The 20,192-nt window shown below is 53.0% G+C and overlaps 1 protein-coding gene across 1 annotated transcript; it reads right to left on the bottom strand.

The window, feature by feature from the left end:
* Positions 1 to 1,714: 1,714 nt before the first annotated feature.
* LOC131573312 (hematopoietic lineage cell-specific protein-like) lies at positions 1,715 to 18,787 on the bottom strand. Its single transcript, XM_058827133.1, has 16 exons — positions 18,670 to 18,787; positions 16,385 to 16,468; positions 15,165 to 15,238; positions 14,264 to 14,393; positions 12,974 to 13,084; positions 12,564 to 12,618; positions 11,137 to 11,247; positions 10,506 to 10,616; positions 9,839 to 9,894; positions 7,705 to 7,774; positions 7,366 to 7,457; positions 6,661 to 6,762; positions 5,895 to 6,204; positions 5,084 to 5,155; positions 3,461 to 4,319; positions 1,715 to 3,188 (listed from the first exon to the last, which is right to left on the bottom strand). Exons 2-15 carry the CDS (start codon positions 16,466 to 16,468, stop codon positions 4,183 to 4,185), a joined length of 1,515 nt encoding a protein of 504 aa, XP_058683116.1. The 5' UTR covers positions 18,670 to 18,787; the 3' UTR covers positions 1,715 to 3,188; positions 3,461 to 4,182.
* Between the last annotated feature and the right edge of the window lie 1,405 nt (positions 18,788 to 20,192).

Here is a 20,192-nt window from a genome sequence, read left to right as displayed (position 1 = left end):
GGCCCTGGGTGATGGGGGCTGAGGACTGGCTGGGGATGTGGGGCTGCCTCAGTCCCCTCTTCCAGCTGGGGGTCTGCAGCTGGGTGCAGCCTCAAATGGTTCTGTGGGTGTGGGGGCAGTGGCCAAATCTACAGCTGCGTACAGGGGGCACAGCAGTGTCCAGCACTGTGCCAGAGCCAGGAGCAGGGGCTCACTGGGGCAAGGGAGATGGCACAGGCAGGGCACACCTGCAGTCACACAACCGATGTCAGCTGGACCCAAACATGCTCATCTGTAGCTCAGTTACCAAGAGATAGCCAACAATATTTAATCTGCTCCAAAAAAAACCCACTGGAGAGTTGGAACTGGGACTTAGGAGGCACACAGCCTTGTTGGGAGCAGTTTGCCATTTCTGAATGCACAACACATGCTGATTTTACTCTTCAGGGAAAGAAATGTTTCTGTAACCCATCCATTGGGTTGGGCTCTTGCTCCTATCCAGACGGGTTGTGAGCCCCTCAGCCCTCTGTGCTATATGCTGTTCTGGATTCTAAAATGTCCTAGAAACACCCTCAGTCCAGTGTCACTGGGCACTTCAGAGTCTGACCAATGAACCCCTTTCTGAAGAGCCCCTGGAAAGGGGCAGCAGGGAACACAGCAGAAACTACACAAGGAAAAAGACTGGGGAAGTTACCTCAGAGAAACAAAAAATCCAAAGCACTGCAAACGAAAACCCCAAAGCCAACCAACCAGAAATCCAAACAAGAAACCTCTGGAAAATTACATTAAAATTGATAATTTTTAACCTGGACGCCAATGCACCCTTCCTGTGACAGACACAACCTTTGGGTTTTCTGGGATCAAACACTGAGCAGGAATGCCACACTCCTGCCCGGATAGTACAGGCTTGGTCAACTGGTGGGGGTCCAGAACTCACCTGCGAACCACACTGAGCTCTAAAGCTTTAGTGTCACAGTGGGACCCCCTGCACACATTGCTGGCAGTGGCAGTGACTGGGGTGTGTTCCCACAGCCCCCCAAGTGTTCCCACAGCCCCTCAGGTGTTCCCACAGCCCCTCAGGTGTTCCCACAGCCCCTCAGGTGCTCCCACAACCCCTCATGTGTTCCCACAGCCCCTCAGGTGTTCCCACAGCCCCCCAAGTGTTCCCACAGCCCCCCAAGTGTTCCCACAGCCCCTCAGGTGCTCCCACAGCCCCTCAGGTGTTCCCACAGCCCCCCAAGTCTTCCCACAGCCCCCCAAGTGTTCCCACAGCCCCCCAAGTGTTCCCACAGCCCCTCAAGTGTTCCCACAGCCCCTCAGGTGCTCCCACAGCCCCCCAAGTGTTCCCACAGCCCCTCAGGTGCTCCCACAGCCCCTCAGGTGTTCCCACAGCCCCCCAAGTGTTCCCACAGCCCCTCAAGTGTTCCCACAGCCCCTCAGGTGTTCCCACAGCCCCTCAGGTGCTCCCACAGCCCCCCAAGTGTTCCCACAGCCCCCCAAGTGTTCCCACAGCCCCTCAGGTGTTCCCACAGCCCCCCAAGTGTTCCCACAGCCCCCCAGGTGCTCCCACAGCCCCTCAGGTGCTTCCACAGCCCCTCATGTGTTCCCACAGCCCCTCAGGTGCTGTTCTACTCAGCTATCCCTGAGTAGATATCCCTGAGCAGTTTATTCCTGCTGTGATGGTACCTGCATCCCACAGAGGAATAATTCTAATTACTAAGAGGTAGTGGTTTGAGGGAGTGCTTTACTTTGCATTTCTGAAAACTGTTTTAAACATTAGCAATAAAATGTTTCCTCCTGTCTTTCCTCCCACTTGCCCAGCCTTTTCCCCACATCTGTGATGAAAAGTCAGGGGGCTTTTTCAGGAGTCTCCAGCAGGCACAGGGGATAGGAGCTGTCACAGAACCATCGGGACACAATTTGAGCCAGGCCAGAGCAGAAGCTGTGAGGGAGGGCACAGCCCCAAGGGACAGACACACCTGTGCCCAAAAGGGGCACACAGACCATGTTCATGTTTTTCTGGTCCATGTTGCAAACATAAAAATGTTTCCTAAAAATGGAAACCCTTCCTTGGAATAAACACAACTTGGCTTTCCAAGTGCTCTTTTCCCTGCCCCCTGACTAGGATGAGATCCAGGGCCACAGCAACTGCCCAAAGTCCCAGGGCTCATGCCCCTTCTGCTTTGCCTGGACTAGATTTGGTATTTCTGCTCTGGGAATTGCCCCACTGGGAACAGGACACAATCCTGCAGACCTGCTGGCTGACAGGTGGGGCAGATAGAAGAGACCTTATATTGCACTCATATGCTCTTAAACCACCCCACCTTTCCCACCTGGAAGTGGAGGGGAATCAAAATCTTCTTGGGCATAAGACAAAACATTCCCCCTGGCATTGGCAGTTTGTTCCTTGCTGTGTAGATACACCAAGCTGAGCCAAATGAAGCTGATAACATGGGAAAGGCTGAAGCAGAGAGAGGCTGCCATGATTTGACACTGGCCAAATGCCAAGCACCCACAGAAGTCACTCACCAACCCTCCCCTGCCACAGCTGGGCAGAGGAGGGAAAAAAAATTAAATGAAGGGTTCATGAGTTGAGATAAGGACTGAGAAAACACTTCACACCATGGTCTTCACCATGGCCTGCAGAGGAATCTTGGCTCCGGCGCTGAGCACTTCCCGCCCCTCCTTCTCCACTGACCTTGGCGTCTCTGTGTTGTTTCCCTCACATGTTCTCACCTCCACCTCTTCCCTGACTAGGAAAAAACCAAAACTGTGCCCACTTTGTTTTGATTTTCTTCTTAAATGCATTATTCACAGAGGCAAGAGATGGAATGTGTTGCTTTTGCACAGCCTGGATATGGTAGCAAGGTGGGCCCCAGAGGTGGCACCTGTGAGAAGCTGCTGGAAGCTTCCACCATGTCCAGCAGAACCAATCCCTGATGGCTCTGAAGATGGAACGTGCTGCTGGCCAAGGCTGGGCCAGTTAGAGGTGATGGTAACACCTCTGATATCAGATTACACACCGAAGTCAAAACAAAGTGAGGAGCAATTTTAATTCCAGCTAGAGAAGAGGAGGAGGTGAAAACGTGAGGGAAACAACACGGAGACACCAAGGCCAGTGGGGAAGGAGGGGCAGGAGGTGCTCCAGGTGCCCAAGCTGAGATTTGTCTGCAGGCCATGGTGATGACCATGGTGAAGCAGCTGTGCCCCTGCAGCCCATGGGGATCCACAGGGGATCCAGATCCACCCACAGCCCCTGGGGATCCACAGGGATGCAGAGATCCACCCACAGCCCCTGGGGATCCACAGGGATGCAGAGATCCACCCACAGCCCCTGGGGATCCACAGGGATGCAGAGATCCACCCACAGCCCCTGGGGATCCACAGGGATGCAGAGATCCACCCACAGCCTGTGGGGATCCACAGGGATGCAGAGATCCACCCACAGCCTGTGGGGATCCAGGGGGATGCAGAGATCCACCCACAGCCTGTGGGGATCCACAGGGATGCAGAGATCCACCCACAGCCCATGGGGATCCATGGGGAATGCAGAGATCCACCCACAGCCCCTGGGGATCCACAGGGATGCAGATCCACCCACAGCCCATGGCAGAGGTGCCCACGCTGGAGCAGGTGGATGCTTGTGGAAGAGCCAGTGGAGAGAGAGGACCCTGCTTCCAGGCTGGAGCCGCTTGTCCTTGGAGGACTGCACCCTGTGGAAGAGAGACCTGTGCCACGGCAGTTTTGGAAGGACTGCTGCTCATGAGAGCAGCATCAGAGAAGTTCATGGAGAACTGTCTCCCATGGGAGGGACCCCATGGTCTCACAGAGGAAGGACTCCTCTCCCACAGCAGTGGAAGAAAATTTTAGTGATAAACTGACCAAAACCCCCCATGCCCTGTCTCCCTGCACTGTTGGTGGGAAGGGGAGAGGGGTTAGGGGGAAAAAATGGCTTATTTTATTTCTCATTATCCTCCTCTGACTCTGTTAGGAATAAATTCATTTTGTACCTCTAAGTCAAGCCTGTTTTGGCCTTGGAGTGTTTTCTCCTGGCCCTTAGTTCACAAAGCCTTCATTAAATTTTTCCCTCCTCTGCCCAGCTGTGGCAGGGGAGGGTGAGTGAGTGACTTTTGTGGGTGCCTGGCATTTGGCCAGTGTCAAATCACAATAGAGGCAAAAGTTTGTAAGGAAGCAGCTTGCACTTCATTGCAGAAGCTTCACATAATTTGCTGGGAAGAGGCCGACTCTGCCATGGCACTGTCCCTGCCACCAGCCTTCATCCACCATCTCAATGTGTGTGATTGTGTCATCAGGATCAAAAGAAATCTCATCATCTCCATCTGCAAAAATTGTCAAGAAAAGACAGTCACTCTCTGCAAAGAGAACCCCAGAGAGAGCTGGTTTGCATTCTTCCTCCCACCTTCCCCCAGGCAGAAGACAGAACAAGTGCTCTGATAACCCCCAAGAGTTTACCTCACCCAAACCCCACCCAACAGCACAGATAAAGCAGAGAAGGAACAAGACCTCACAGATGGAAGATGAAGTTTCTCTGTTCCTATCCTGCTTTGGGCCAGGACAAGGCTAATTTTTTGCAGCAGCTGGGAGGGGCCACGATCAAGATATGGAGGTTATTCTATACCACCTCATGCCATTGCCAGGGGTGGGGGAAAGGGACACTCCATTCCAAGGAAGACGGGTTTCTTCTGGTTGAGAAAATATTGCCTATTGCTGGGTGTTTTTCTGTGTGAATAATTTATTTTCTTATACCTTTGGTTATTAACATTGTTGCTGTTACTGTTTCCTTTCTTATTGCTGTTTCCAGTACATTGTTGTTATCTCAGCCTGTGATCTTTGCCTTTTTGTGCCTCCAATTGGAAAGGAGAAGTGATGCAGTTTTTTTTTACTGGGAGTACTAAATTGGAGAATATCATTCCTACACGATGACAGTTCCCAAGTCAGGTCTCATTCTACTTCCCAGTGGCAGAAATTTAAACCACCAAGTCCCAGTCTTTTCCCCAGTGCTGATGTGGTGAACCCCCGTGCCCCCCTTGCACAGCCCTGCCAGGGCACAGCGCCTTCCCCCGAGCCCCGAGGGCAGACCCACCTCCTTGGTAATCGTAGAGAGCCACTGCACAGAGCCCGGGGCTCTGCCCCTCGTAAGCACTGTCCATGCTCCCTGCAGAACACCAGAGAGACAGATGAGACAGGCTGAAGCAGACACACAGTGCTGGTCAGTGCCACCCTCCAGCTCTGGGGAAGCACATCCAAACCCTGTCAGCAAGGAGAGGCGCACCACAGCCCAAAGCAAGGTGTGACTTCCCTCACTTTCTTCAAGGAGACAGTTGGGTCCTGATCTTTCACCCTCCTCTCCCAAGAAAAAGGCTGGGAATAACTCCAACCTCTTCACCTGACATCTCCAGTACCATCCAGCAAAGCTGTGATGGAAGCACTGACAGTGGCCCATGCAGTTTGCTGCTGTGCTCGGACAAAGGCTGCCTGCACTCCTCACACCAGGAGACTCCACCAGACCAGGTCTCAGGAACACCAGCCATGTGAAGAATGGGCAGAACCAGAGGCACCCCCAGGCCCCATTGCAGCACTGGTAGCCACTTGTCAGGAAACTGCAGCAAGAGCATCGGTCCACATCCAGCTTCTCCTGGGCCTGTGGCAGCCTCCTGCCCAGACCCCGACCCAGCAGATTCCTGCTGTCCGGTCCAGCATCCCATGCAGCTCATCTGCCCTTTAGAGCTGGGCAGGGGAGTGGGACACAACCAAGTCTTGATCATCAGAAGCTGCTATCCTGACCACAGTGGACTTCAGGATAAAAATTCCTCTGGGCTTTGTCCCACACATCCAGTGAGGTCAGTGGACAGGTACAAGCTCCCCAAGACATGGACTTTTCCATCAGTACTCACCCAGGTGGGGCTGGCTCTGTCTGGGCTCCTGAGGAAGGATCACCTCATAGTCTTCACCTCCATCTCCTCCAAAGTCATAGGCAGCATCCAGCTTTCCCAGCGGGGCTGGCAGCTCCTCATAGTCAGCACCTCCACTGGTAATGTCACAGTAGTCAGAGGATTCTGGCAGCTCCTCATAGCCTCCATCAACATCCAGACTTATACTGTAGGTGGGCTGACCCTGGCTGGGGACCTTGCACTGGTCTGCATCCAGATCTGCTGGCCTTGGTGGCAAAGAGGGTGGTACTTCTTCATCCTCCCTTTTGGCCTCCTGCTATGAGGTGGGAAAGTGACAGGAAAGTCACCTGCACAGCACTCACTGCAGGCAGTTCTTCCCTGACTCCTAGGACGTGACACAAGGCAGCCCCTTTCCTGTTGCCAGGGCACAAATGGAGCATCATTCCCTGCACACCAGGGAAACAGCTGAGCTATTCCAGCCTTCCTGAGCCAGCAGCTGGGATTGCTCTGGAGACCCTCAGGATTCACGTGTTTGAACTCTGTTCATACTTCACTACAGCCCACTGTAGCCCACCACACTGACCCACACCCAGAGCTCGTCCCATGGGGTCAGGTGCTGTGCAGCCATGTCCCATCCCCATCCCAGTGCTCCCCTTACCCTTCCAAAGCTTCTCCCACCCTGTGGCTGTGCTCCACATCTTCTGGCACATAAAGCACAGCCCCTCTCAGGTGCAATCCCCTCCCCAGCTCTCCCAGGCTGCCTTGGCACCTGTTCTCCTGGTGGCACGGGCTGGTCCCCAGCAGTGCTCCTGGCTGGCACGGCTGGAGGGGCTGCCCCAGTGTGCTCCTTCTCTCTTGGAGGGATTTCCTGCTAAAGAAAAGCCATCAGACCACTCAGTCCCTTTGAACAACGGCTGTTCACATTCCCAACAGAGCAATTCAGAACATTTTCCTTCACCTACAAACCTGCTCTGGGCCTGGGCACTCACAGGCTGGTGACAACAGTGGAGCAGTCCCAAAGAGGACCATTGTGGTGGGGGGACAGCTTCACTGGGACACCCCTCTGTCCTCTGAGTGCAGGAACAGTACCAAACGGTGAGGCAGGTAAGCACAGGGCCTGGCTGCCATCTCCAGTTTGCTGGGATGCATCCCACATACAGACTGCTGGGATAGCAGTGCTGGGGAGCAGTAACCACATTGTGTGCCAAGCACCAGAGGCAAAAGAAGCTGGGGTCAGAGTACAGGCACCATGGTTGGGTGCAGGTATGCCCTTATATGAGTGTTTGGTGTGCTGGAAAGGAAAGTCCAGTGACAACTGTGAGGCTTGGTGGCCATTCTTGGCAGATGCAGGGAAGCAATTTAGGCAGGAGGTTACCCTCAAGAGACTACATAGAAGGATATGGATCTGAAAAGCTCTGAGGAAGTCTGTGTCATCATGAGTCTTGGAGGACACAGCAAGACAGCCCTGGCTCACCTGCTGCCGGGCCTGCCTTCTGCTCTCTTCCTCTGCTGACTTGGCCATGTGTTCAAACCGTGACCGCAGGCTGCTGGTGCCACTGGAAGCTCCTGTGAGGAGAGAGCTGATTGACTCAGCCCTACATCTTCTTTCCACCACCCCAAACATCCAGGAGAAACCCAGACCTCTGCCTCTTCCAGAGAAACTTGTAGTTCAGCCACCTTCTCCTGCCCTCCAGCCCAGGTTAAATGTCCAGCCCAGCCCAGCCCAGCCCAGCACACACCTGCCAGCATCCTGCCATGGAGGGACTGTGAGGCCCACGGCTTCCTAAGCCCAGGGCTGGCACTCGGGTCTCACCTGCCTCCAGGGGTCTTGTTTTCTCATAGGAGGAGGTGGGAGCTGCCATCTCATCAAAGCCAGCAGCACTCTGCAAGAGGAAGTGAAAGAATTGCTCAACTTGTTGGGCAATGCCTGCCAGTGCTGGCTTTGGCTACTGGTGATGGCAAGCTTTGTTCCCAGGTGTGTTTGTCCTCACCTGTACACCTGCTCTGGCCCAGGGGACCCTGCTGGCTGCAGTCCCCACTTGTAACACCTCCCTGTCCTAGGGATGTGCCTGCTGTCCCCCAGCCAAGGACACAGGTGTCCCTGCCCAAGAGGTGGCACTGAGAGCTGGAAAGGAGCTGTGGAGCCCAGCGGGGGAGGCTGAGCAGTGGCACAGGACAGCAGGGCTGGGGGCACTCCCTGTACCATGGCAAGGAGCTGCAGAACGCCTGGCAGGATCCCTGGCCTCTGCCTCTTCCCCAGGCCCAGGGAATGTGTCCATCCCTGCACTCCCATGGCATGAGGCCTGAAAACACTTCCCTGCTGGGTGCAGAGCTGCCTCTCCTGCTGTGTGTGCACTGGCACAGGCTGGAAACCAGCACCTGTGTGTCAACACTGCTGGCATCCCTGGCTTCAGGAGCTATGGAAAGAGGCTGAACTGGGAATAGCATCGGTGGGGAGGGGGCAGGAAAACCAAAGTGAGATAGAGAAGGCTTAAGGATTTATCTGCTCTCATGAGAAAACTACCTCATGCAAAAAGAAACAAGCGGGTAGGAGCCACTTTTCAGCCTGACACTTCACACCAGGTGCTGCCTGCAGGTGTCACAATAGGCTGGTGACCCACTGCAGCCAGGGAGCCCCGACAGCAGCTCTGCTCTTCCCACAGAAAACACAGCTGAGCAGGCAAACCAGCCTGCAGGCTCAGAACCAGCTGTCCACAGGTCACAGCAGAGGCCTGGACCTGCTGTGTACATGACAGCATTTGTATTTTGTGTGAGCCTCAGTCTGATACTCAGTGTCCAGAACTCTACCACAGGGGAGATCAGGCTGCCTGAGGGTTTGTTATACTCTGCTCTGGTGCCGCGAATTCAGCATTTCTCCACTCCTGAGGACCAGGCAATCTGAAACTTAGTTACCTGCCAAAAAAATCCTTATTTTTAACATGTCTGTTTATGCTTCAGTACTCTCAAAATGCACATATTCATGTTCACTTTGAGTCCAACAAGAACTGCTTATCTCCTTTCTGCATCCGTCTTCCCAAAGGACCCACAGCCCTTTTACCAAGTCCTCATCTGCTTTTGCATATTGTTTCTGACCACATACAAGATTTGCCTTTTGTCAGTGCCCCTCCATTTGCTGCTGTTAAATTCACAGATAGCACAGATCTCTCCTGAGGGCAGGACAATATTCCCTCTCTGTTGCTGGCCCAGTGTAGACAGACAGCACAGACAGGACCATGCAGGGTGTTTGGCTGTGTTTGTATCCTCCCCTGCCTCCTCAGGCTCCCAAGGACAGCAATGTTGGTGCTGTACCAGGCACAGCACCGTGCCCCCAGCAGGGGAAGGAGCTTTCAGGGAGGGCACTGCCTCTTCCAAATGCCCCAAGATTTGCATCTTTTAGGCTATCCACATCCACGCAGATCACCAGCCACTGGCAGGACCCCCTGTGGGGACCAAGCCTTCAGGGCAGTCTGCCAAGCACAGAATTGAGCCTCACTCTGGGATGGGGCTGCAGAGGAGGCTTTGTCTGGGGTCAGCCCAAACAGAAAACCTGAACCAGCAACTTGGTGAGCTCTTCTCATGCACAGCAGATTGATCTATGCCAATCCCATCCCTGCTGGAGTTTATCAAGGTGTGCAGGAAGATTTAGCACCTGAACAGACCGTGAGGCACTCACTCCTTGATAGGAGTGAAAAACCTGCAGAGGGTCACAAACAGCAGAGAAGTGAGGAGCGACAGAGAGTGCCACGAGGAATTCCCTGCATTAGTCTCCCCAGGCTGCATCCCTCTGCACCCTCTGGTATTTCACTCTCAGCCAGTTTCTTCTTGCCACAGCTGTGCACGGGGATCTCACTGGGAGCTGTGCACCTCCACTGGGGGAACCTCTTCTCTTTCAGCTGGGCAAAAAGCAGTGGTTAGGAGCAAGCAATTGCTGGCTGCAGCAGTCTTACCTTATCCACTCTATCCTTCTGGACACCATAACGGCCTCCAAACCCCTTGGCATAGTCTGTATGGAAAAATGCTATTTTGTAGTATTTTGTATTTTTCATGCACCTCTGACTTCAGTATGCTGTGACCAATGAAATGACTTTGCACGTGCCATCTCTAGTTAGTTCCATATGTGATGAGATACAGATAAAGCTAAGAGCTCTGGACAGTAGCTTTTAGGACCAATCCCTCCCTCCTTTCAGCTGAGGGTGGAGGGTGCAGAGCTGTAGATGCCAAACCCGAGCCCAAGGCACCAGGGAGAGGGCGGTCACCCCAGCTGAGTGGAGCGTGGCCCTGCTCAGTGAGGTCAAACGCTGCACACAAGGCAGTCCTGGGATCTGCTCTGCCTCATTCCTCTGTGCTCACCCTCACAATGAGCTTCTGGTCAGGAACATCCCTCACAGAGAAAGCACTGCAGAGTGTGGGAGTCCGAATTGAGGGACTCACATTCTGTGTCCCCCACTAACCCAAGGTCCCACCTACTCTGCCCCTGTGCTTTGGGGTTCACTCTTGTCTCAGCTGCTCTGCCACGTGCTGGATCTCTTACTATGAACCACAAGCTCCAGACTTGTGTCTGTGTCTGTGTGTGCTCCAAGGAAACTGCTACCACCTCTGGCAACATTTCCCAACCTCTCTGGGATGCGTGGGGTTGCACTTCTTCCTGATGGTCCCAGCCGAGGGCGTTCTTGTCTTGACGGTCCCTCTGGACCCCAAACTTCCCACCAAAGCCCACGGAATAGTCTTCAGCCACGGGGATCCAGATTGGGGCATGGAAGAGAATACACAAGGGAGAGAAGGAGATGAGTGGCAGCAGTGTGAGTTCAGGCTGTTCTCACAGGTTTTCCATGCCCGGGACTTAGAGGAAGGCATAGATCAAGGCCAGATTTCCCCACTGGTGCTGCAGCAACAGCCCTCCCTCATCCCTGAGAGATGTCACCTGCTATTAGCACCTGCCTGGGCTTCCCCTTCACCCTTCCTTTGACATGCTGTCCAAGAGATCCCTGTGTCCACAGAACTCTTCTGCTTCTCTTCCTTTAGCCTGAACTCTTTTCAGCAGTCATGCACTATGCAATGGCTTTCCTCACCTGGCCCGTTCCCAACCGCTCCCTGTAGCTCTTCTACCATTCTTGCAGCAGATTGCAAATGTCCTGCACAGAGCCCCTTCGTCCCAGCAGGCACAGTCCCCACTGTCTGCTCCCACCTCAGCTGCCTCCCCCAGCCCCCTCAGATTCCCCCACCTCACCCAGTTGCCATGGCTCACCTTTCTGAGACTCGTGCTTCTCTGCCTGGCTCTTGTAGTCAAATCCCAGAGCTGCTTTGTCCACCTTATCCCTTTCCACTCCGTAACGGCCACCAAAGCCCTTGGAGTAATCTGAAGAGGTATATGGAGTCAAATGCTGCCCCCAGCATGGGGCTGGTGAGGACAAGATAGGGAGCAGCACTGAAAAGTGCCACCAGGGAAAAGGGACAGCAGCAGAGATTAGGAAATTATGGATTTATTCACCATAGAAAGTGAAGGGTTGGAGGGGACAGAGTGGATGGCAGGGAGCACCACAGATGAGAGCCCAGAGGAATGGGGTCACAAGGCAAATGCGGGTCAGGGCACCAGGAGACACAGCAGGCCAGGAAGAAAGGAAGAAAACTGACATGCCAAGGACACTGGGAGCTCTGTCACCCACGAAGGCAAAGCAAAGCAGGACTTGGGCACTGACAGCCAGTGCATCAGTCCCTCACCCACCTCCAGAGCCAGGATTTCAGCCTGTGTTCTGCCAGCCTCAGAAAAGGGCTGTGAGTAAGACACTGAGCCTCGGGAATGGCAGAAGGGCTGACATTTGCTGTAGTGGAATCTCAGCTTCCACAAAGGTGCACCTGAGCCTGGGGATTGCCACCGAGGCTGAACCCCCCTTTCTGCAGACTTGCTCCCACTCTTCTCCCTGGCACACTGGCCATTGTGTGAGAGCACAGCACCTTCTGCCTCTGCTTTTTCCAAACTGAAACCAGTGATCCATTGATGACTTCAACCATGTTCAGCTGTTTTCTAAGGACAGCCTGGTTATTAGTGGCTGATTCCTGAGATATTTCAGCCTCCATCCTGATTCCTGGCTGTACAGACTCCTCTTTTCAGACACCTGCCTGCTCAGTCTCTAAACTCTGCCCTTCAGGAGTAAACCGGAGTCACCTCTCCCTTTCCCTAATGCTGTTCTCACAGGTCTGCATTTCATGGGACTAAGTTGAGGCTTCTTTGACAACTTCATCTTTACCAATCCACGGAGGCTGTGATCTAGAGAAATATGTGATGAAAATTGGATGCTTTGTAGGGTTTTGCTTTCATATCCATTGCTGTGCCTTTCCTTACAGGGCTGATTTTCCAGCAACCACTTCTCAAGTGCGACAGTGCTCAGGCTTCCTCTGGAGCGGTTCTACGAAGGGCTTTGAGAGGAGAGGGAGAACCAGCCATCCATCTCAGGGTGGGGTGTCTCCTCTGCTCAGCCAGGACAGGGTTTCCACCAAAGCAAAGCACAGAGACAAGCAGGATGTACAGTGACAGGACAGCAGTGAATGGGGCCACAAGGGTGATGGACTGGAAACGGGAATCTGAAACAAGGGACAGGAGACTGTCATGGGATGCTGGCAGCAGAGGAGAAGCTGGGCAAAGGCTCAAGGGGCCACATATGCCCATGGACTTGCCTTTCTGGGACGAGTGTTTCTCCACCTCGCCCTTGTATTCAAAGCCCAGTGCAGACTGGAACAAGAAGGGGAGGACTGTCAATCATCCTGAAGGCCAAGATGGATCTCAGCCTCCCTTCCCCTGGGGCCAGGCTATTACTGGCTCCCTGTCCTGTGCTGCAGCATGCAGGGGCAAACACCACAGCCCCTGGACAAACAAACAGTGTTGTGCCTGGATCAGGCCCAGCACAGCAATGCACAGCAGCTCCCTCCACTGTGTCACTGTACAGGTGAGCTGTGCTTCAGCATCACCACGGCACAGGGCACACCCTGCATGCTCCAAGCTGTGAAAACAGCCACAGAGTGGCATGCAGCAGTGCTCCAGGGGCAGCACAGGCCACAGGTACGTATTTCAGTACTGTCCAACACACCTTGTCGGCTCGGTCCCGCTGGACTCCAAACTTGCCACCAAAGCCCTGGGCTGCATCTGTCTGGGAGGAGTGCTTCTTGACATCAGCAATGTATTCGTGTCCTACTGCACACTGAGAGAAGAGACAGTGACATGAGCATCCATGGGGGACAGGCAGAGACACCACAGCTGCTTCCACATGCTGCTGACACGCTCGCAGCCACAGGGTAACAGGTCCAAGCTGACCCGTGCTCTCCACGTGGCCTTTGCCAGCAGCAGCTCTGCTCTCAAGGGCTGTCATCTCACAAACAATGCCCACTGCCAGCTCATTAAGCAAAGTGTAGGATGCCAAAAGCCAGCTGCTCCCGAGTGCTGGTGGAGTTGCCCGGTGGATAATCACAAGGGAGACAAGAGAAAAGTGCAGATAGGCACACACAGACAGCCGAGAACTGCAGGAAGAGGTCTGGCACCCATTCCCTGTTCTGATCTGACAGCCAGGGCCAGCAAACCTGGCCACAGGCCAGGCCAGGATCCTGCTCTCCCTGCTGGAGGTGCTGTGGCCAGGAACCACAGACACCCTATGCCAAAATGGAAGAGCTGTGCTCACACTCTGCTGGACCACAGTGAGGGTGCTTTTGTTGAGCAACTGGCCTTTGTCCAGTTCCACGAGGATGCTGCAAGTGTTCAGCTTCTGCCCCTTCCCCTGAGGACCGTGTGCAGTTCCTGACTACAACGGCTCTGGCAGGGAGAGAAGGGAATTTTTGAGGACAGTCTTTCTCACCCTGCCATCCTGGCATTGTTCAATCCCACAGTGACCACACCTATGGAACTCTACTGCAATCTAATAATCTCACTTCTGAGAAAGAAGCATTAAAAGCTGAAAGGTGCAGGAAGAAGTGTGGTAATGATTACCACAAAACATAGACCAGATCTGATGTATAGGGCCATATTTTGGGGAGATATGAGGTCTGTAATGCAGAAATATGAGGAGAGGAGGGAATTACTATAGATTAGTTCTCCAAGTAGGGAAGCACCAGATTTAACTGTTATGCAGCAGGCTTGAGCAGCCACAGAACATCCTTCACAGCTAAAGGGAGCATTGCAAATAAGTTCTAAAGACAAGTTACAAAAATGAAATCAAACAGACCCTGGAGACAGATTATGGGTTAGCTGAACATGTGTGAATCTGTGCAGCCATGCAAACTCTCCATTCTCTCCCTTCAGGGTCAGGCCAGAAAACAGGGATGCCTCTTCCCTTTATGAGAAAAGCACTTTTCCACTGAGGCTCAAGGAAGCCTTTCACAGCTGTTACCTTATCCATCCGGTCTCGCTCTGTTCCAAATTTGCCCCCGTAGCCATAGGATGCCTTGGGGCCGGTTTCCAGCTCCTTCTTCTTGATGACCTCATGTTCCTCTGATACCTTGTTCCTCAGCTGATGGATGCTGGCCACAGAAACAGGGCAGGTGAGTGTGGGATTTTGCAGAGCCATGCAGCTCTCTGGAGCATCCCTTGCCCCTGCACCATCCAAAACCCAGCAGGACACACACGAAGGACCAGCTGCCTGCGCAGGGCTCCCCTGGGTGCCAGCCACACACGCAGAGCTGTGAGAGGGCACCCCGGGGTCTGGGCTCAGGGGGACATCCAGCCCCTCTCCTGCAGCCCTGTTCAGGGCTACACCCCGACCTCCTCGGGAGCCCACACCTTCCTTTTTCCGAGAGCCGAGCGGGCTGTCCCGAGGCAGGGAAGGAGCGGGCAGCCTTTGCACCGGGGCAGCGCCCTGTGCAGGTGTTCACACAGTTTCCTGCGGGTTCCCTGTGCAGGTGTTCACACAGGTTCCTGCGGGTTCCCCGTGCAGGTGTTCACACAGGTTCCTGCAGGTTCCCTGTGCAGGTGTTCGCACAGGTTCCTGCGGGTTCCCTGTGCAGGTGTTCACACAAGTTCCATGTGCAGGTGTTCGCACAGGTTCCTGCAGGTTCCCCGTGCAGGGAGCCGCAGAGCGGGGCTCCGGGGAGCGCTCCCGGCCCGCCGCAAGCCGGCCCGGCTGTGCCCGCGGAGCCGCCCCGCTCTCCCCAGCAGGGCCGGTCCCCACCACGGCTGGGCTCGTTCTGTCCCCGGTCCCGCTCCCCCACGCCCCCCGGTCCCGCTCCCCCACGCCCCCCGGTCCCGGTCCCGCTCCCCCACGCCCCCGGTCCCGCTCCCGGTCCCGCACTCACTCGATGTGCTCGGCGCGGCCGGAGCCCTGGATGGATTTGGCTCCCCAGCGCTGCTCCCGCTCGCTGATGTCGTTCTGCGGGACCAAGCGCGGCTCAGCCCCGGCCCGCACGGGCTCGGTGCGCTCCGTCCGACCCCATCCCCGCCGGGCAGGGCCGGGCCGGGGGCTCCGACCCGCTCCGCAGAGCCGAGGTGACACCCGAAATGTGCGGAGTTCACTGCTCAGGAAAATACTCCAGAAACCGCAGTGACCTCAGGCCTGGCTGTCACAGCCTTGTCTAGTTGCTTTTTGGAAGGTCTGAACATATATTCGGTAAAATGAAGCATCAATAAAATATTTTCTAATATACAAGAAAGCTGCAAATATGTATATATGAAATAGAATGAAAAAATCACTACAAAGTCTTTTTCTGTTCATGCTCAGTTTGAATGCTTTCACAAATAGAAGAAATTAAGTAAGCAAAAAAAATTGGACAGTGTAGATTTTTCCTGAAACATTAATAACTTGAAACTGTGATAAAGGAATTTGATTTTTGCCCTGAACTAGAATTTCTTAGTGGAAATACTTAGGCAAGACTGAACCTCGAAAACAAAGGACTCATGTCCAACTGGAGAGGTTTGTTAGGAAAGTAACAGAACCAAATGGAAAATGATGATCATGACCCTGTATGAATGCAGGGGGTTCCCCAGGCCAAACCCGTCTGCTCTCTCACCAGTTCACTCAAACTAGGTAGAAAACAAGAGTGTAAGAGGCACAGAGCTTCATCTGTGACAACCTTGATCAGTCAACCTGCACAAGTTGACTGTTAACAGAGTAGGATTTTTCATCTGGAAAAAAGATGAACAAGGGAAATCCTGGATTCTGTACAGTTACAAACCATGTGGGACAGAGAAAATGTGTTTGCTGTGTCTGGTAACACACGTTGTGGAGAAGACAAGGGAAGTTACCAGGGAGCAGGTTTAAGAAACCCTGCATATTCTGTACTCCTTCATTACTTGTGGTCAGACATGAGGTGTGCAATGATGTAGGAAGTTCTGGAGACTAAACCTGGATGCATCAGGTGCTCAGACAGGTGACCTGCCAGTACCTGTGAGGAGCTGATGGCACTTGGTTGATCCTGCCCTGCCAGTGGTGCTGCAGCTGTACCGAGCCCTGAGCAAGTGCCCAGGGCCAGGAGCTCTTCACACCACCAGTACAAAAGTTGCTACACCAGACACTCACCACGAAATCAGGGTCTGTGTCCCAGTCGTCTCCCTGAGCCTCCACTTTCACTGACACGTCGTGTCCCACAGCTGCTTTCCACATCTGCACAACAAGGACACGGTGTCGCACCCGGGGTGGCCACACACGGCTCAGTCACAGCAGAACTTGGGCTGTGAGGGGCCCTTACAGGCCGCCTGTCCTCACACATCTGTCCCTCAAAAAGCACAGGGCACTCCAAAATAGCTGCTCCTGAGCCCTAGCACTTCTTCCAGCAAAACACACACAGAGAGTGTAGGTGTAAACCGCAGCCTTCATGCACCCTGACTGCAGCAGGAACACACACCTTATGATAATGTAAATGAACGCTGCATCCAATTACCAGATTCTGCTTTTCCAACACATATTAATTTTCTGTGCTGTGGGAGGCTTTGCCTGCATTACTCCCCCTATTAGCACGGTCACACACAATACCATGGCGTGCTCCAGCACCGTGACACTGCTGCTGGAACTCAGGTGGACTCCTCAAGCCTCTTGTCTGCTTTAAAACCTTTTAATCCCTGCCCAATAGCCTAGAGAAGGGTTAGAGCAAGGCTGGACAGTGGTGTGACAGGGCTGGTGCTGCGTGGTGTTCATGTGTGTCACGTGGAGAAAATGGGAAATGGGGCTAAAAGCACTGTAGGGCTAAACTGGCTGAGACTGTGGTGGAACCGCTTCCGCAGGCCTGGAGGAAGTGACAGGCCCAGGAAGAGGAAATTAAAAGTAATGCGAAATCTAAACCCCCTGTGTTTCATTTTCAAGGTGACCATGAAAAAACTGTGATGAAAAAGCTCCCTTTCCCCTTCCCCCCCAAAAAACTGAGTTTTTACAAAATGAGAGAGAGAGAGAAAAGATAAGTTGGTTGCCCCTACACCCCAGAGCAATCACCCAGAGCCCCATCCCTTCCTATCCTGCCCCTTTTACTGCCTGCAGTGTTGAGGAACCGCAAGTTCTCTGTGTCACCCAAAGCAGATTTTTTGTGCAGCATAGAGAAAGATGGAAGAGAATGTGCAGGAAAGACTGAGCTGAGCCCTGTTCTCCATCACACCAAACTGTGACCAATCAACAGGAAGAAAGAGACCTCTTGTGTGCTGGATCTTCAGTTAACAGCAGCTTTTACCCTGTGCTGCCCCTCACTCCCATGGCTCTATGGAAGCCTCAGACAGCCCCGAGCACCTGGGGCAGTTGCTGTCTTTGAAAGCAAAATGTTTATGCTGAGTAATAAAGTAGTTCTCTGTTTATGCTAAGTAATGAACTGTTCCACATCAAAAGTGGGAATAAGTGCTTAAGTGAATAACCTTATGGTTTAGTGCAGTGCACTGCTCAGTTTTAAGCTGTCCTTTCCAGCTGAGTTTCAGGTTGTTCTTTCTGGAGAACCAGCACTGTAAGACCAGGGAGTGGTGAGAACAGCAACCAAATGAGCACAGCAGAGATTATTATTTCTTTTGTTAAACAGAGGCCAAGCTAGTCAGCTAAGAGAGAAGGTCAAGGGCTAAGGCCGATATACAGCAAAGACCTGGTTTTAGGCCTTCTCCAGGTGCCTCAGGACCATAGCTGGTCTGACATTCCCCACTGGCAGCAATCCAGTGCCAAACTGAATGCAGCTAATTGGAATTAGAAGCAGGGGAAGCAGAAAGGCTCATGTAGACAGCACAGCCCCATCTAACACCACCTTTCTCCTTTTTCCCTCCCTCCTTTATTGGCATCTCTCATGCCAAAGATTTTAAGTTTGTTGCTCATTTTTGTAAAGCATAAACCAGCAGTAATAACCAGCTATCACAGGACTGCTCGTCATCAGGACAGCTGATGTGAGCTCAAATAAGATGGTTTAAGGTTTTAAACGCTGCTGTAAATGGTTCCTGACCACCCATTCTCCAAAGCTACCCACCATGCATAATGGGAACCGTGACAAAGCACAGGCTGTGATCGCATCTTGAGGCTCTGGACACTGTCTATAAGAGAAATATCAGCCAGGGTAGCATCTCAGCCCTTTTTTTGTCCCATTTTCCTGTGGAAAACATCCACTGCAGCACAAATACAGGGCTAACACACAGCACAGTTGTGTTGGTAGATTTGGAAATGTGGTTCTTTAGACCCTCAAACATAAGAACCACAGTGATGAAAGGACAACAGCCTGAGAAGCCAATGCCAAGCACTGTCCACCTAAACATGTTTGGTCAGGAAGGAGTTCTCTGCCCACTAAACACTACTCTTTTTTGTAGTCATTTCTCACTTTCCACTCCCAAAAGCCCCTCAAGTTTTCTTACCTTTAAAGGCTCACCAGTTCCTGCTGGCAAACTCGCTGCTTTTTGCTCAGGCACCTGCTTCCAGCAACAGCTTTGGGCCAGTGTCTGCTCCGAGTTCCTGTTTTAACTTCAGCCCTTTTCACTTCCTGCATCCCAGCCCCCAGCTCTGCTCAAGTCATGAGTTGAACTGGCCCTAGTGCTGCAGTTCCCCTGCAGGCTGCCTCTGAGACACCAACACAGAGCAGACCCAGAGCTTCCCCACCAGCACACTGGATTCCATCAGCTCCCAGCACACCTTGTGTTTTAAAGAAGACTCTTACATGGGTATTAAAAACAAGGTTCTGGTGGAGGCACAAATCCTGGAGCCAGGTCTTGAGAATGTCTTTTACTTTCAGTATCTCTCCCCATTACTTGGAGAATTGAGGAGAACACTAACTGTGCTCCTGAACCTTTTCCCATTCTGCCCAGGGCGCTGAAAACTCCTTTGATCAAGCTTGGACTTCTTGTTGCAACAGCAGCAGTACCCACAAGAAAGAACCAGAGTAGGCACAGTCCAAAGGCTGCACTGAACTTACACCAGTGGTCTGTGACATGCCTCTCTCAGGGTCCTGGGAGGCAGTGAGCACTCCTGAAGAGTCCAGCACAGGGGTCCTTTCATTGTGCTCAGGCACAACTCACCTGTGACTGCACCTTTCTCTCGTTTCTCCTCTGCACTGGCCTCACTGCAGCTCTCATCATGAGAGGTGGGTTGAGCTGCCCTCGGTGAGGCCACCTGCACAGGCTCCTTGCACCTCCTCGTGTGCTTTGTCTGCCATTCCCAGATCCTCACACCTGTCCTGTAAGGGGAGCTGAGAGGATCAGGAGGGTTCCCCTTAGAGCTCCATGCAGTAACTTGCACCCACTCCTCCCTACCCCTGATGTTGCCTTCCTCCTGGCACAAAACCAGACCCTGGCCCAGCCTCAGTGGTGGTGCTGAATTGGCACGAGTGTGCCAGGGATGACAGAGCACAACTTCATTGGCTGACCTCCTTCTCAGGCTCTATTGAAGACACATCAAAAATCAAGGCAGGGCAGGGCCACTGGAGAAGAAACAAAACGTTGAAATGTTTGCGACAGGAAACACCAGCTAAAAGGCCCCGTCTTTCATCATGTCAAACCACAAAGCTGTTCAGTCAGAGCAGGAGTTCCTTTTGAGGTTTTATTCCTCTATTTAATCTAAGCTATAAATGTTCTATCTGCAGGTGTAAAGCATTTAAAGGTATCTGAGGCTTTAGAATCATGTCTTTCTTCAGTTCAGGAAAAAATGCACAGGCTTTAGGGAAACATGCTTTGCTTATAATCCTTGCTCCTTTTAAACACAGTGGAAACATCACCTACAACCTTACAACACCCCAATTCTGGCTTTTGTTCCAGTGGTGATGGGGGACTGTAGTAGTGACTGTGAACAAGGGTACCTGATTTAGGCTGCAGAAAGTTGGAAGGGGACAGTTTATCTGTCCCATGGGAATTATCAGCACGTTCCAGCTCACTGTTGCCAACTTCTG

Source organism: Poecile atricapillus, chromosome Z (genome assembly GCF_030490865.1).
Source record: "Poecile atricapillus isolate bPoeAtr1 chromosome Z, bPoeAtr1.hap1, whole genome shotgun sequence".
NCBI lineage: Eukaryota > Metazoa > Chordata > Aves > Passeriformes > Paridae > Poecile > Poecile atricapillus.
The sequence above is the reverse complement of the archived record's forward strand: the minus strand, read 5'-3'. Positions and strand labels throughout refer to the sequence as shown.